Below are 13487 nucleotides of genomic sequence, written 5' to 3'. Positions count from 1 at the left end.
CTGAAACGGTCTGCAGAAAGCAATGGGTAATATAAAGTGATCTTGCATCTCATTTTAGTGTTGTCTGTTCTTCAAACAAAAAAAAGATGCGATCAAACTGAAATGTTACCTTAGACTAATTTTTTTTTTTTTTGAAGTGTATTAATACTATTGTCTGGAAATACCTCTAAATGACTAATCGGACAGTTTATTTTGTATTTTTTCACATTTTTTGTATTTTTTAAAATTTTTTTAGATTTTTTCATATTTTTATGACCTCAGAATCAATGGCAAAACTGTCCCAACAAATGTTACAAACTGTAATTTTGGTAACAGACACATGGTATGAACGACAATGGTATGACTGTCCAAATAGCTGAGGATCGTACAGATCTATTGTGATTTTTTGCTTAACCAAACATTCTTCGCTAATGTAATACTTATCTCAGTAAAACGTGCGGAGTGGGAAAAGAGACGAACAAGGGATGCATACGGTCAACATCATGCAATCCATAATGTACATTTAACCAAAATGTATTGTGTGGCTAACAATAGAGAGTAGAATCTACTGAGTAGGCCTACAGCTACCAAACATTACGAACCATTAATTTGTAATGAAATACCTGGGCTTTCGTCGTCTCCCTATCAGCCACATTAACGAAAACTTACGCATGTCATGATTCACAGCATTATATTCTGCGTATTAGTTATTTCAGACACACGTCATTTAAAAAAGAATTAAATAAGGTGAGCGCATAAATTCTACTGACAAATTGATGTAAAATCCTTTTTTCCATGTGCGGTTGGATAGGATTTTGACGAATTGTCCTAGCCTACTTAATTTTGGAGGAAAACGTGGAAGACCTTTTTCCTGCTTAGGCAAACGAATGCCCGGGTTCATTGTAAAATAAGGGATCAGTGTGAAATTCGATCTCGTCTTTGATCAATGTCAAGTCGTATAAAATTTGTTCTATGAAATTGAGTTTGCTAACAGCAATTTGATTGATGATGGATTGTTTCGGGCAAATGGGCGAAACGCTGCAAACGTCAGCACTTGCCAGTAGTTTGTTCTCTATTTCAATGCTCATCGAGTCAGTAGCTCGACCTATGTCGGATGAAACAGAAGCATCCGTTTCACCCCGAGTTTGCCCTCTACCATCGCCCATGGCTGCCGCAGCCAATGCTCTCCATCTTTCTTTGTTGCTCTGTACTGGTAGATTGATCTGTTCGATGCTAGGAACTCGCTCCAACTCGTCTTTTTTTCCGAAAAGAGTTTTGGTAGGTTTAACAGCCCGTAGATTAGAACCACCTACGTTCGTAAGAGTTCTCGCTATTGGGTGAAACGACAAGTGCGCTGCTAAGTTTACAATTGCCAAGTAAGTATGGCCGTGTTGTTTGAACGATTCTACCATCGTACAAGTCTGCCACTGTGCATTGCGTGCCGTCTTGTTGTGATCCGTTGATTCGCGTGAATGCGAAACTCGTTGACCGTCGGCAGCATTCGTTTCAACTAGGGTCCGCATCACAGCCTCCTGTATATTTTTTTTTCAAAAGGCTTTAGGCTTGATTTAAATTGTAAGTGATTCATACGGAGTACAATTATCGTGTGGTGAAAATAAAATGTTACCATTGGATGTCCCTTTCTAAACGTTGATTTGGTTGCGCTGGTTAATATTTCATGGTAGTCAGTAACCGTGTTTTGCCATGTTTGGTTTAACTCTTGAAATTTACTGACCACTCTGTCAAAGCCTTCCACGTCCGATATAGTGTTCTACGAAGATACAGTTTCATTCAGGAAGGAATAAACAAGAAAACTAGTTGATGTCTAGGGTAATATACTTCCCCATGTGCGTAAGAACTCCTTTCTGACCTGGTAGTTTTGCAAGAACTCCAGCTTGGTCATTAACTGGGTTAGATCGCCTTCAAGCTGCTGCATCTGAAAAAACATGGCTTAATAAAACTATAATCTGCAGAAGCTGTTTTTTTAAATTGTGTTATGTACCTGGAGTAGGTGAAGGTGTTGCTCCTCGCTCAGTTTTCGACATTCTTCTTCGTCATTTTCCAGAGCCGATAAAACAGATTCACGAATTTTCAAGTTTGTCTAACGGAATTTCGAAAGTTAAACTTCTATATAAATGAAAGCATAATTGATACGACTCCTTCGACTCAACCTGAAAAAGCTGCAAGCTTTGTAGCTCTTCGTACTCAAGTTGTTCTCTCTTTTCTGCTATTGCTGTTCGTTTTTCAAATGAGGTCACTTCTTCTCGTAATAGCTGTTTCTTACTTTTTGCCAATTTTTGCTCCAGCTCTGTCACCGCTTCTCGTCGATCCTATCAATATTCTGCGTGCAGTCAGTTTTTTAAGTAAAAAAAAAAAATCCATCACTTACAATTACGCGCATAGCAGTGACGGCATTCGAACGGTGTTTATTCCGAGAAGGTCGGCTTAGGTCCAAACAGAAAAAGCATTTTTTAAAATTTGTAATTTTTTCAAATATAAAATATTTTAAAAATACTTATGTTTACATACTGCTTACATTAGTTCACTTTGAAGTTCCATTGTAAATGTCTGGCGACCAAAAGCAAGCCGAAGCACAAAAATGTTATCAATTGATTGTTGAATTTCACTATGACAACGGAGACCGAGCGGTATTGCCGAGGCCAGCGCGCTATCTGGCACAACAGTTGAAACTTACCATTATTACATGGTTTTGTTTCCGCTAGAGTCTACTTTACTCCCGACTGTTAGGACTTAAGTTTTCGATCAAAGCTTTTTTTTTTTCATATCTGAATAAACCTAGCGTGTCTCTAGTGACAGTTCTTCAATTGATTTTCAAAAAAGTTCTTCAAATAAAGATTTAAAATGATCTGATGGAAGTGCAACCAAGTGCCTTCAGAGGCGTGAATGGTTTTGCAAAATTATATATTTCTGTTTTCCCGTGCTTTTCCTGTACCCTGCATGTTGGAAAGCGTTGAATCGAAATTTTTAGGAGATACTTCAGTTTGGTCGTGCACATGAAACTTAATGGATGAATATATGATCTTACCTTCTCCAACGTCAGCATATGCTAGCATATGCTGCTGTAGAAAGGCATCACGTAGTGCCTGAAACTGTTACAGGACGAATTAAGACAATAACACGTTCACATCATTTCCAAATACGAGCCACTATACTAGTTTTCTGAGGCATATAAAAACAAATAATGACGACTCTTCTGGAATGCATCTCGTATCGTTCCTTTGAACTAGGCTAATTTGTTTCTTCACAAAAAGAGAAGAGTATACCGGGGGGTTGTCAACTCGTCATTTGGGTGTACGAATTTTTAAATAAAAATTGAGACGCTTGCTGCAGACTGTAATGAGCTATAAATATATCCAGTAACATTTGGTGAAAATTGAAACGTGAGAAAATAGGAATAAAATAGCTCAATGAATGGAACCTTAAAGCTATCAGCAAATCTGATATCGCCACGGTCTCCAGATCATTGTTTCATGTGAGTTTCGAGGGTTAAGCTTTGTTGAGTAACAGAAATAAATATATCCGCGGTTTAACTTGTGATGGCTATTCTACACATTCCCATTAGTATTAATCTATTTAAGACAAAATAAATTGTAATAATATCTTTTTAAAATGTCAACTACAGTGTTGACTGTATGGGGCAGATACGTTTCCGGCTATGTATCAATTTGGTTATACTATGCCCGACGATACATTGCTATACTATAACACATATCCCGTACGTATCCACCTCAATATGAGAGTAAACAGAACCTTTATATACCTTGAATCTAGTGTCGAAACATCGTTCACAAAGCCTCGATGCAGTTTCCCATTTAATTTTAATTGATTTCATTTACCCAATGTCATAAATGAACATTACGGAATATTCAATAACGCGTACGATCGATTCTGTCTGTAAAAAAAAATAACTGTGTAGTAATGTGGAAAAAACATAAAAAATTATTTAGGCGTGTTCTGGCTATCCCACGTCGAACACGGTACTAGCCGATACTATCATACCACTAACTGCAAAAAGGCTTAGCCATTGGGATAAATTTTCAGTTTCAGTATTTCACCAATAGGACATGAAATGTCTTTTTAAAATCTATAATTGTATAGGCGCTCATGTAACCCACTGGTTCGCTTCGTTGTCAGGCCTTCTATGTCCAAATGGTCTCTGTCACCAAGTCCTTTTTTCATGGGTATGCACAAGCAGCTATTATATTTGTTATCTCATTACTACAGAACAGGTTTAACTGCTAAATAAAAAATTCTAAATTCAAGTGAAACGTGGCAAATCTGATTGGTGAAATTTATTCCTGCTGAATATTCCGTTACCGAAAAGTAAGAATAACAACAATTTCAAAAACCTGAACCATACAGTGGAGAAAAAGGAGGAATATAGAGGGCTTAAATGGCATTTAAGATAATGACAGACATTTTAATGCTATATCAGTTTGCATATCGTGAAATATTACTTAAGTCAATTTTACTAATTTGATAAGATGTTTTACGGGCAGTGCAAGTTTGAGGCGCAAAATGTTATGTCGTAGGGATTTCGTAATTCAATTGTAGGAAACGTCGGCTCCTCACGGACATGAATTGGACGAGAACCGACAATATCACCCAGTTCTCGAGAGTTGAAAGTTGCAACCCGTTTACGCTCATCACTAAACCGGGGAAGGAACTTTTCAAAGAAGCTGATCATCTCTCCCGGTTTAACGTCACTAACGAATTTTTTAAAAGTTCGAATATCAGTAAAATGTTTCCATTATGATGCATGTCGTTAGTTATGATCACTCACTGGTATTTGACTGTTTGGGCACGAACCAGACCCGATCCTTCAAATGTGAATTCACACTCCGTCAGGGTAACTGGCACTGGATTCATGAACGAGAAAGTAGCGAAGCATTCCTGGCCTATCTGGGGATTTCCTCGCACCTGGTAAACGGAGGTTATTTTTAGCATTGAAATTATTTTCTTCCTGAAACAAATAATTGTTTGGGCTTATGCAGTTACCTGAATATCCAACTTTGGTTTATCCAGCTGGAAGTCGTCTTCTGCGCTCTACGATTGCTTAGTCTCTTGCACTGAAGCCATGGCGAACACCTTAATGTGACCGTAATCGACAATTCTGCCACGGTATTCCTCCCAGCTCATATGGAGTTGCAGAGTTTCTCCTATTTGAATTGAAAAACAATAGCTTAAGATACTGGGCTTTCCAAACATTAGAAAAAAAGAACAAAACACTGACGGTTTCCCGGTTGAAGGACAAACTAGCGATCGCTGCGTCCAATACGGCGGGCAGCGACTCCTGTGTAATAGACGGAATGGGCACATATGTATGTCATAATGGTTCTCGTTTCTTGTGAACGGTTCTGTGAAGTGGCATTGACACCGAATTTTGAAATACCGAGTTGAACAGACTAATCAAATGTTTAGAATACCTGAATTAGCATGCAACTTTTTCTTGCTCAACCAAGTCGAATTGAACGTCTTCATAGGAAGTTCGGAAATCAAAAATGAGCTGGGCCCGTTCTAAACTCCAAGCTGAGCTCATTGCTGTCATACGATAAGCAGGTGTGTACCCTGAATCAGCTGGATAGCGTGATTCATCGTAGCAGGGTTTGCGGGTGATGTTCACCGCACTTAGTTGACGCACTGATGTTCCTGGATACTGGATCATGTTCCTTTCTCTTTCCCTATCTCTTCTTTCCAGATACGGCGAAGTCATCCCTTGGCCTTTGAAAATGCGCCGTTAATTAAATAGTCAAAGAAAAAAGAAAAAAATCCTGTAGGAAATTACTAAAGAGGAAATTGAAAAATCCATCAGATAGTCTTTGGTTGCGAGACGTGTTATCTAGAGTCTTGTAAATGCCAGTGATATCTTCTACGATAGCATCGCTGACATCATTATCGGCTCCCGGTCGCTTGGTCAAAATCAATCGCCCAACCCTATTATCAGCTACTGATTTTACTTGCATAAATAAAATTTTGAAGTACTTGTTTACTCATATTTGTTTACAGGGATCTTCTTAAATCCTCAATGAGACATTTTGTCTTGTTGGAAGTGAGGGAGTTCAGCGTTGATTTCAGCAAAAAGCTGACATCAAATAGCTGGCCCATTCCCCAAATGCTAATGGTTTCATTGGATTCTTTCAATGTCCTTATCTTTTTGTAATACAATAAAAAAATGAAGAAAAATATAAAAAAAAAACTAGTTTTCATGCCTGATTGAATTCAAATGACACACATAACTTTACTGCAAATAATACATTTGCATGTGGACAACCCAAGCGTTCATTTAAGAAGACCAAGAAGACCATCAGAACTTTATCGTAGATAAACTACTGAAGGTTTTATGTCTGTGGTTGCACAGCTTTTGAAGATTTAAGGCTGAAAATTATTCAAAAGTCAGGTAAAAACTAGTAATTGACACATTTGAAGAATATGTCAGCACATACTGCTAATTTTCTTATAGAAAACTTTATAAAAAATAAAGTGTCTACAAGGTAGCAGGTCGAAAACATTCCAAATGATGATGTTTTGAGCCCTTGTAACGATTGGCATAAGGAAACAAATGATTAATGAGTAGTAGCCAATTCTACTGTTCACACAAAGATGAATGAGGTTGATTTATACATCCACTCCTAAAAGGCATTAAGATTGTGTTGATGAGTTTTTGTTGCTTTTTAGGAACTGGATGAGTAGCCTCTGTACTTCATGCTGATTGTGCTGTTATTTCTTGGGTTGAGTCCTAGCAGGTTGCATAGATTTTGTTCCATGTTGTGAGTTGTAAATTAACTGTTGATTTCTTGTCTTTCTAGTTCAAATGCAGGACGTGCTTTGTTGACTCATCTTCATCTTCGCATAACTGGCAGCTGGCAGGTGGAGTCTAGCTGGTTGTTGAATCGAGCCAGGTTGGCTTTCAGCCTGTTGTGCCCACCAAACTTTGTCGTTCTTCTTTGTTGCTTGGGGGTGTTTTGAGTAGGTATGAGGGAAAGGAAGTTTGTTAATTTTTTATTTAGATTGTGTTGATGAGTCTCGTTGCTTTTAGGAACTGGACGAGTAGCCTCTGGACTTCATGCTGTGTGTTGCAGTTATTTCTTGGGTTGAGTCCTAGAAGGTTACATAGATTGTGTTCCATGTTGTGTGTTGTAAAGTAACTGTTGATTTCTTGTCTTTCTAGTTCGAGTGCAGGACATTCTAGAAGGACGTGCTTTGTTGACTCATCTTCATCTTCGCAGAACTGGCAGGTGGGGTCTAGCTGGTTGTTGAATCGGGCCAGGTTGGCTTTCAGCCTGTGGTGCCCTGTTCTGAGTTTGAACAAGACTCTTGTGATGTTTCGTGATTTGTGAGAGTGCCAATTCAGCGCTCCTGTCTTCGTTCTTGTGTGGGTATTATCTTTATATCTTCCTTTGTGCAATTCGTTGATGTTTATTTTCCTTAGGTATTCTTTAAAGACTGCTGCTTGTTCGGCTGAGGAGAGAAAGTTTTTGAGGCATCTGCTTGGAAGTAGCTGGTTGCTTTCTTCTGAGGCTAGTCGGTCGGCCGCTTCATTGCCTGGAATACCAACGTGACTAGGTATCCAGTACAGATTGATTTTGGTGCCTGCTGACTTCAGGTTATCTGCTGTGGTGAGTATGGCGTTAATGATGGGATGTTTTTCTTTTTTTGATGATTCTATTGATTGGACGACCGATCTTGAGTCTGAGAATATTGTAAGTTCGGCCACTTCGTCGTCTAGATGGTGAACTAGTTCTAATGTTCTGTTGATGGCTTCGGCCTCGGCTGTGAAGACGGATGAGTTTCTGGAGAGGGTTGTTGCTTCCTCGATGTTAAGACTGGGGATTATTACTGCTGAGGTGGTTTTTCCTGTTGATTTGTTGAGTGAGCCGTCTGTATAGGCGATGGTGGATGCGTTGAAGTGGTTGTGTTTGATCTTGTTAAAGAGTGCTCGTGCTTCTGAGGGATTGTTCATTGACATTTGTTTGGAGAGAGGGAAGTATCTGATAGCGATTGGGGGTTCCTTCCAGGGTGGTCTTTCTTGTAGATGGGGGTGTTGTTCAGGTTCAGCTTGGAATAGGTCTATGTCGGCTAGGATGGTGCTGCCCATGGCTATTTTGAGCGACGGGACGTTAAGATCTTTCCAGCTTTTGGGGGTTCTTCTCATCTCCCAGCATCTTTTGTGCAGGGGGTGGTCTTGTAGTTTTTCGATTCTGAAGATATAGCGGGCGGCTAGCCAGGTTCTTCTAGTGTCTAGGGGTGGGATGTCGAGCTCACATTGCATTTCTTTGATTGGGGTTGATTTAGGTGCTCCTAGGATAATCCGGAGGATGTTGTTCTGGACGGACTCGAGCTTTTCTTTTCTTCCTTTGCTGGATGATCCGTACACCGTTAGTCCATATTCTAGTCTGCTTCTGATTAGGGCCTTGTAAAGTATGCAGAGTGAGTCTATAGAGGGTCCGTGATTTGATCTAGAGAGGACTTTGAAGAGATTTTGAATTTTAATTGCTTTGCTGATGGCTACCTCGGTTTGTTTAATCCAACGCAGACTTTTGTCGAAGTGGATCCCTAGGTGTTTGACTCCATTAGCTTGGGGGATTCTTTTGCCATTCAGGAATAGTAGGGGTTCAATTTGGGTTCTTCTCTGTCTGCTGAAGTTTACTAGGATGGATTTTTCTGGCGAGAATTTTATTCTCCACTTTTTGCTCCATTTGCTGACAGCGTCTAGATGGGGGGTGAGTAGTTCTTCCGCTTCTTGGCCGTCGCTTGAGTGGACGTGACTTTCAATGTCGTCAGCAAACATGTAGGTTTCTCCTGGTGGTTGTAATGTTGGGAAGTCATCTATCATTACCGAAAATAGGAAGGGGCTGAGGGGCGATCCTTGGGGGACTCCGACTTTATAAGGGGCGGTCTTCCGATAGGGTGTTGCCTATTCTTACGTTGTAGGATCGATTGCGGAGGAGGTTGTTGAGCCAGCCCAAGATGTTGCCGTTCACGCCTTTCGTGCTTAGCTTGTAGAGGAGCCCTTGGATCCAGGTGGTGTCGAAGGCTTTAGCGATGTCGAGGAAGATGGCGTAGGTGTTGAGGGGCCTTATATTGTTGAATCCGTCCCGGATGTAGTGCTCGAGTCCTGTTAGGTTGTCCAACGTGCTTCTTCCTTTCCTGAAACCGCATTGAGTCTTCAATCTCAGGCCTTTTGTTTCGAACGACCATGATAATCTTTGGTTGATAATTTTCTCCATTATTTTTCCAAGGCAGGATGTGATGGAAATGGGGCGGTAGGACTCTGGTTTTTCTGCTGGCTTGTCAGGTTTTCGAATTGGGATGATGGTGGCCGTTTTCCAGTCTGGAGGGACGAAGTGAGTCGTGAGCATGCGGTTGAAGAGGTGAAGGAGGTGCGTTTTGTTGGTGTCCGTTAGATTAGCGATCATTTGATTGTGGATTAAATCTCTTCCCATGGAGTTGCTGTTTAGTTGTCTGGTTGCGTTGTTTAGTTCATTGTTTGTGATTTGGGAGTTGAGGGCGTTGGGTTCGCTCGATTCGATTCCTTTGGTTATGTTGAGCTCAAGTCTTGGGTCATCTGGGATGTCTTCGCTTTGGTGGTCATATTGGATGGAGAAGATTCTGGTTTTTTCTTTTGCTGATGTAATGATTTGATTTGTAACAGGGTCTTGTATTGGGGAGCAGTTGAGGTCTGGGGCTCGTGTGCCGTTGATCCACGCCTTGGTAAAGCCCCAGGTTTTGGTTGCGTTGCTTTTTGGGCTGAGGTTGTCGATAAACTTGTCCATTGAATCTTTTTTGGCCTTGATAATTATTCTTTTTTTTTCGTTTTCTTTAATTCTCCAGGCTTCTTTGTTGGACTCGCAGTTAACTCCTCCTTTGCTGGGGTCGCATCGATTTCGTACTCTTCTTGCTTGAGCTACTGCTTTCTTGCAATTTACTGTCCACCACGCTTGGGCAGGTTCCGGTCTAACTTCTTCGGTTGGCTTGGAGAGCTTGATTCTGCTGGCTTTATTGGCTTCCATGATGGCGTTGTAGTAAATCAGGTATTTGGTTTCGGTGTTTTCTGTTGTGTAGTATTCGCTGTTGTAGATAATTCTGTTGATTTCGTCGTTCCAGGTGATCCAGTCGGCTTCTTTGAAGTTCCAGGTTGGTGGTCGTGCGATGGATATCGAGGGTTCGGACTTGACTTTGATGTGGATCGGGAGATGGTCGCTGTTGAGGTGGGGGCCGGTCGTTATTTCGGATGTCAGGGCCAGATGTGGTGACATCAGTGTCAAGTCAATGGTTGAAGAGGTGAGTGTAGTTGGGTTTTTCCTTGTGCCTAAATTTGGTGGGGTGGCTAATTCTAGGTCGTTGTCTTCTTCTAGGATGTGGGCGATGGCGCGTCCGCTTTGGTTAGGGTGGCTGCAGGTCGTCTCCCATCTGCCGTGATGGGCGTTGAAGTCGCCTCCTACGATTAGATTTCCGCCTCTGCCCTGGATTAGCTGGTTAAGTTCTTCTTCTTCGATTGCGCTTCCGTTTGGTACGTAAACTGAAAAAATGTCCAAGAGGTGGTTCTGGTTGTTTCTTTTTATGGCTATAGATACACCAATTGCTTCTAGAGTTTTAAACTGGGGTGTAGGTATTTGGTGAAACTGAAGTGACTTGTGGATTAATATGGCGACTCCGCCGCCTGGACGGTCCGTCCGGTTTTTGTGAGCTACATGATAATTTTTAAATTTAACTGAAAAATTGTCTTTCCAATAGGTTTCTGAGATTAATACAATCAAGGGTTTGAAGAGATGTAGGTGGTATTTGAATTGAACTAAATTTGCTTTGGTTAAGCTTCTTGCGTTGTATTGAATAATCAACATCATTTGGATTTGCTGGGTGGTAGGGTTGCTAAGTTGTTTTTGTTTTGGAGTCTTTTAAGGTACGGGTAGGTGAGCTTGTCTTGGGGGGTCTTGGGGGTTTGGATTGGCTGTTTGTTCTTTTCTCTTGGGTTAGGGGGGTTTGGTGCTTCGTGATGGTCTTCTTCCATGGTAGCGCTCGGCTCTTCTTGGTGATCCCCTTCCATGGTGTCGCCTGTATCTGCTAGCGAGGGGAGATTTTGGATTAGACCTATCAGTTTGTCTAATTTGTTGTTTGTTGAGCTTTGTCCTTTGTTGAGGTTGGATAGGGTGTTTTGGATCTGGTTGACCGAGTCTTCGAGGCCGTCGACTTTTTTTTCTAGTGTTCTGATTTTCTCCCGTTCCGTTCTAAGTTGGGTCATCTCTGCTTGGATGGCCAGGATTTGGCCTTTTAGTATCTCTGCCTCCGGGTTTGTTTCTGTGTTGGGCAGGTTTCTCCTGACTGCTTGGCTGTAGGTGGATTTTTGTTCATCTATTTGAGGACGTCCATCGTTGATGGTTCGGGAGATAGCTCTCATCTGTGAGAACTTGGGGCAGTTGGGTGAGCTTGAGGGATGGTTGTTGTTGCAGTTGACGCATTTTGGGGGTGCGGAGCATTTGGTCATGTCTTCGTGAGGCTTCCCACAGTTTGGGCATACCTCTTCGTTGCTGCAGTAGTTAGCGGTGTGACCTATCTTCTGACATCTCTTGCATCTGAGGGGATTGGGTCTTTGGGTTTCAGGGTGGAAGACTAGGCCATTGAGGAAGATTTCGTGTGGGGGAGGACCTTCGAATTCTAGGGCGACAGTGGTGGATGGCAGTTTTTCTGTACCTTTGGTGGTGGTGAAGCGGTGGACATTGGTTACCTTGTATCCTTTTTGTTTGAGCGCTTGGTGGATGTCTTCGTTAGTGTCGCCTGTCGGAACTTGTCTTATAACCATTTTCTGCTTAGTGTAACTATTTGGGAGTGAGCAGGAAACTTCTATGCTGTCGTTCAGGACTGATGTGGTTTTCAGTAGTTCTTCTTGTTGTTTGGTGGAGGTGGGGCGGATGATTAGGTCACCTCCTTGTGCGATTGAGACTTTGTCGAAGCGGCCATATTTCAGTTCGAGCTCTTGTATGATTGACGAGATTTGATCGGATTTCATGTTCTTAAAGGTGGTGTTCTCATCTCTTTTCATGAAGATCGGCGGTAGCGTGTTGTTCACGTGGGAGCCCATGGCTCTAGAGGGGGGGAGGATCGGGCGGGATCGGCCTGGTGCCGGGCTCTTTCCTTGTCTGTGCAGGAGCGGGGGAGTGGCGCTTTGTAGAGAGAAGGGGGGGTGGATTTTTAAGCACTTTTCGACACGTCTATTCACTTTCAGAACTCCCGCGACACTCGAGTCCCCCTAAAAGGCATAGCAGTTGACATCACTAAACGTATGGGTACCCTAAGACATTTTTTTACAGTGTGTGTAAGTTTTCTTAATTCAAACAACAAATAGAGTTGGCTAACGTCCGAAGTTGCCAGTTCGATGAAATTGTGAAAAAAAAATTGGACATGAACTAGTAAGTAACAGTTCTTGCAGAGTAATAGCACGATGTACCAGGAGAGGTGGGCAAACGCAGTAGGGCTTCCCCGCTTAAAACTGTGCCAACTTTCGGTAATTGTTCTCACTTCTGCCGCTAGGTTCTCTAGTGTTAGTGGCCCTCAGATTTGGCGCGAATTATCAAAAGTAAAGCGTCTGCCATCTTGTCGATAGTAGATTCCATTTCGTTGTTTCATTTGATCATTTCGTTCTTTAACTTAGGGTAGTAATGTGTTTTTGATTAATTCTGTTGCGAAATGGTTAAATGCTTCGTGGTTGGATGTTCTACGGGACACAAATCAGCCAAAGAAAATGATGCTAAGGTATTTAAACCACCCAAAGAAGAAAGGCAATTCATTTTCTGGGGTAAAAAATTGGAAAGAAGTGACAGAAAATTTTCTAGAAAAGATCATGTGTGTTCTAGACATTTTAAAGAAGAATTCATCATCAAGAACTCTGTAAATGGTGGTGCCCTATTGAGTAGCTGGAAATTGAGAGATGATGCCATAAGGGTGGGCTAAAAAAGGTTACCCAGATTTTTTTTTTAAATTTCTTGTGTGGAGAATTTACTGATTAAACATTTCGATGGAAATGACAGCTATATCAGGGATTCTTTTGAGTCGGTTATTGAAAAGGTGTCAAAATTCAGCTTCTACTCTGTTTGCTGCGAAACACATCAACGTGTGACGATTCCATTTCTAGTCTATGAATACATTGTCCTTCGTTTTCGCTTTCAAGCTAAGTTGAAAAAAAATGAGATGGATGAGACCAAAAAGTCGAGTATGCGACACAAGTCAAGAAAACTGTCCAAATTGTGATCAATATCGTAATTTTTATTGCATTTTTTTGTTACATTTCAAAAGTGATAAAAACAAACAAGAATTAACAATTATTCTGAAAAAAATAAATAAATTGTAATTGATTTTACGTTATTAGAAACTAGCATTGTGTTAATTTTATTGTTACTGAACTAAAACACCCTTAAACCACGATGCTTTATCCACAATGGTTAAACTTGGCGCCAGATTTGAGGGCCACTAACACTAGAGAACCTAGCGGCAGA

General features: G+C 41.2%; 2 protein-coding genes and 1 pseudogene across 2 annotated transcripts; all 3 read right to left on the bottom strand.

Moving 5' to 3' along the window:
* Positions 1-222: 222 nt before the first annotated feature.
* LOC123466240 lies at positions 223-2867 on the bottom strand. The gene is made up of 7 exons (XM_045168615.1): positions 2516-2867; positions 2369-2423; positions 2151-2309; positions 1982-2080; positions 1850-1915; positions 1607-1750; positions 223-1511 (listed from the first exon to the last, which is right to left on the bottom strand). The coding sequence occupies exons 1-7, from the start codon at positions 2536-2538 to the stop codon at positions 855-857; spliced, it is 1203 nt and encodes a 400-aa protein (XP_045024550.1). The 5' UTR covers positions 2539-2867; the 3' UTR covers positions 223-854.
* Positions 2868-4277: 1410 nt separating this feature from the next.
* Positions 4278-6629, bottom strand: LOC116917073 (annotated as a pseudogene).
* Positions 6630-6638: 9 nt separating this feature from the next.
* On the bottom strand, positions 6639-8822 carry LOC123469751. The gene has a single exon (XM_045169031.1). The coding sequence runs from the start codon at positions 8786-8788 to the stop codon at positions 7004-7006; it is 1785 nt and encodes a 594-aa protein (XP_045024966.1). The 5' UTR covers positions 8789-8822; the 3' UTR covers positions 6639-7003.
* Positions 8823-13487: the final 4665 nt, after the last annotated feature.

The sequence above is a fragment of the Daphnia magna genome, linkage group LG2, assembly GCF_020631705.1.
Source record: "Daphnia magna isolate NIES linkage group LG2, ASM2063170v1.1, whole genome shotgun sequence".
Taxonomy (NCBI): Eukaryota; Metazoa; Arthropoda; class Branchiopoda; order Diplostraca; family Daphniidae; genus Daphnia; species Daphnia magna.
This window is presented reverse-complemented; position numbering and strand designations above follow the sequence as displayed.

Excerpts from the sequence above, each read along its gene's own strand:
- LOC123466240 (XM_045168615.1), bottom strand. The coding sequence starts at position 2,538 with ATGGAACTTCAAAGTGAACTAAT. Across the intron at positions 2,310-2,368 it reads TCACTGCTATGCGCGTAATT|GATCGACGAGAAGCGGTGAC; the intron begins GTAAGTGATGGA and ends GAATATTGATAG. Across the intron at positions 1,916-1,981 it reads AACACCTTCACCTACTCCAG|ATGCAGCAGCTTGAAGGCGA; the intron begins GTACATAACACA and ends ATGTTTTTTCAG.
- LOC123469751 (XM_045169031.1), bottom strand. The coding sequence starts at position 8,788 with ATGTTTGCTGACGACATTGAAAGTCACGTCCACTCAAGCGACGGCCAA.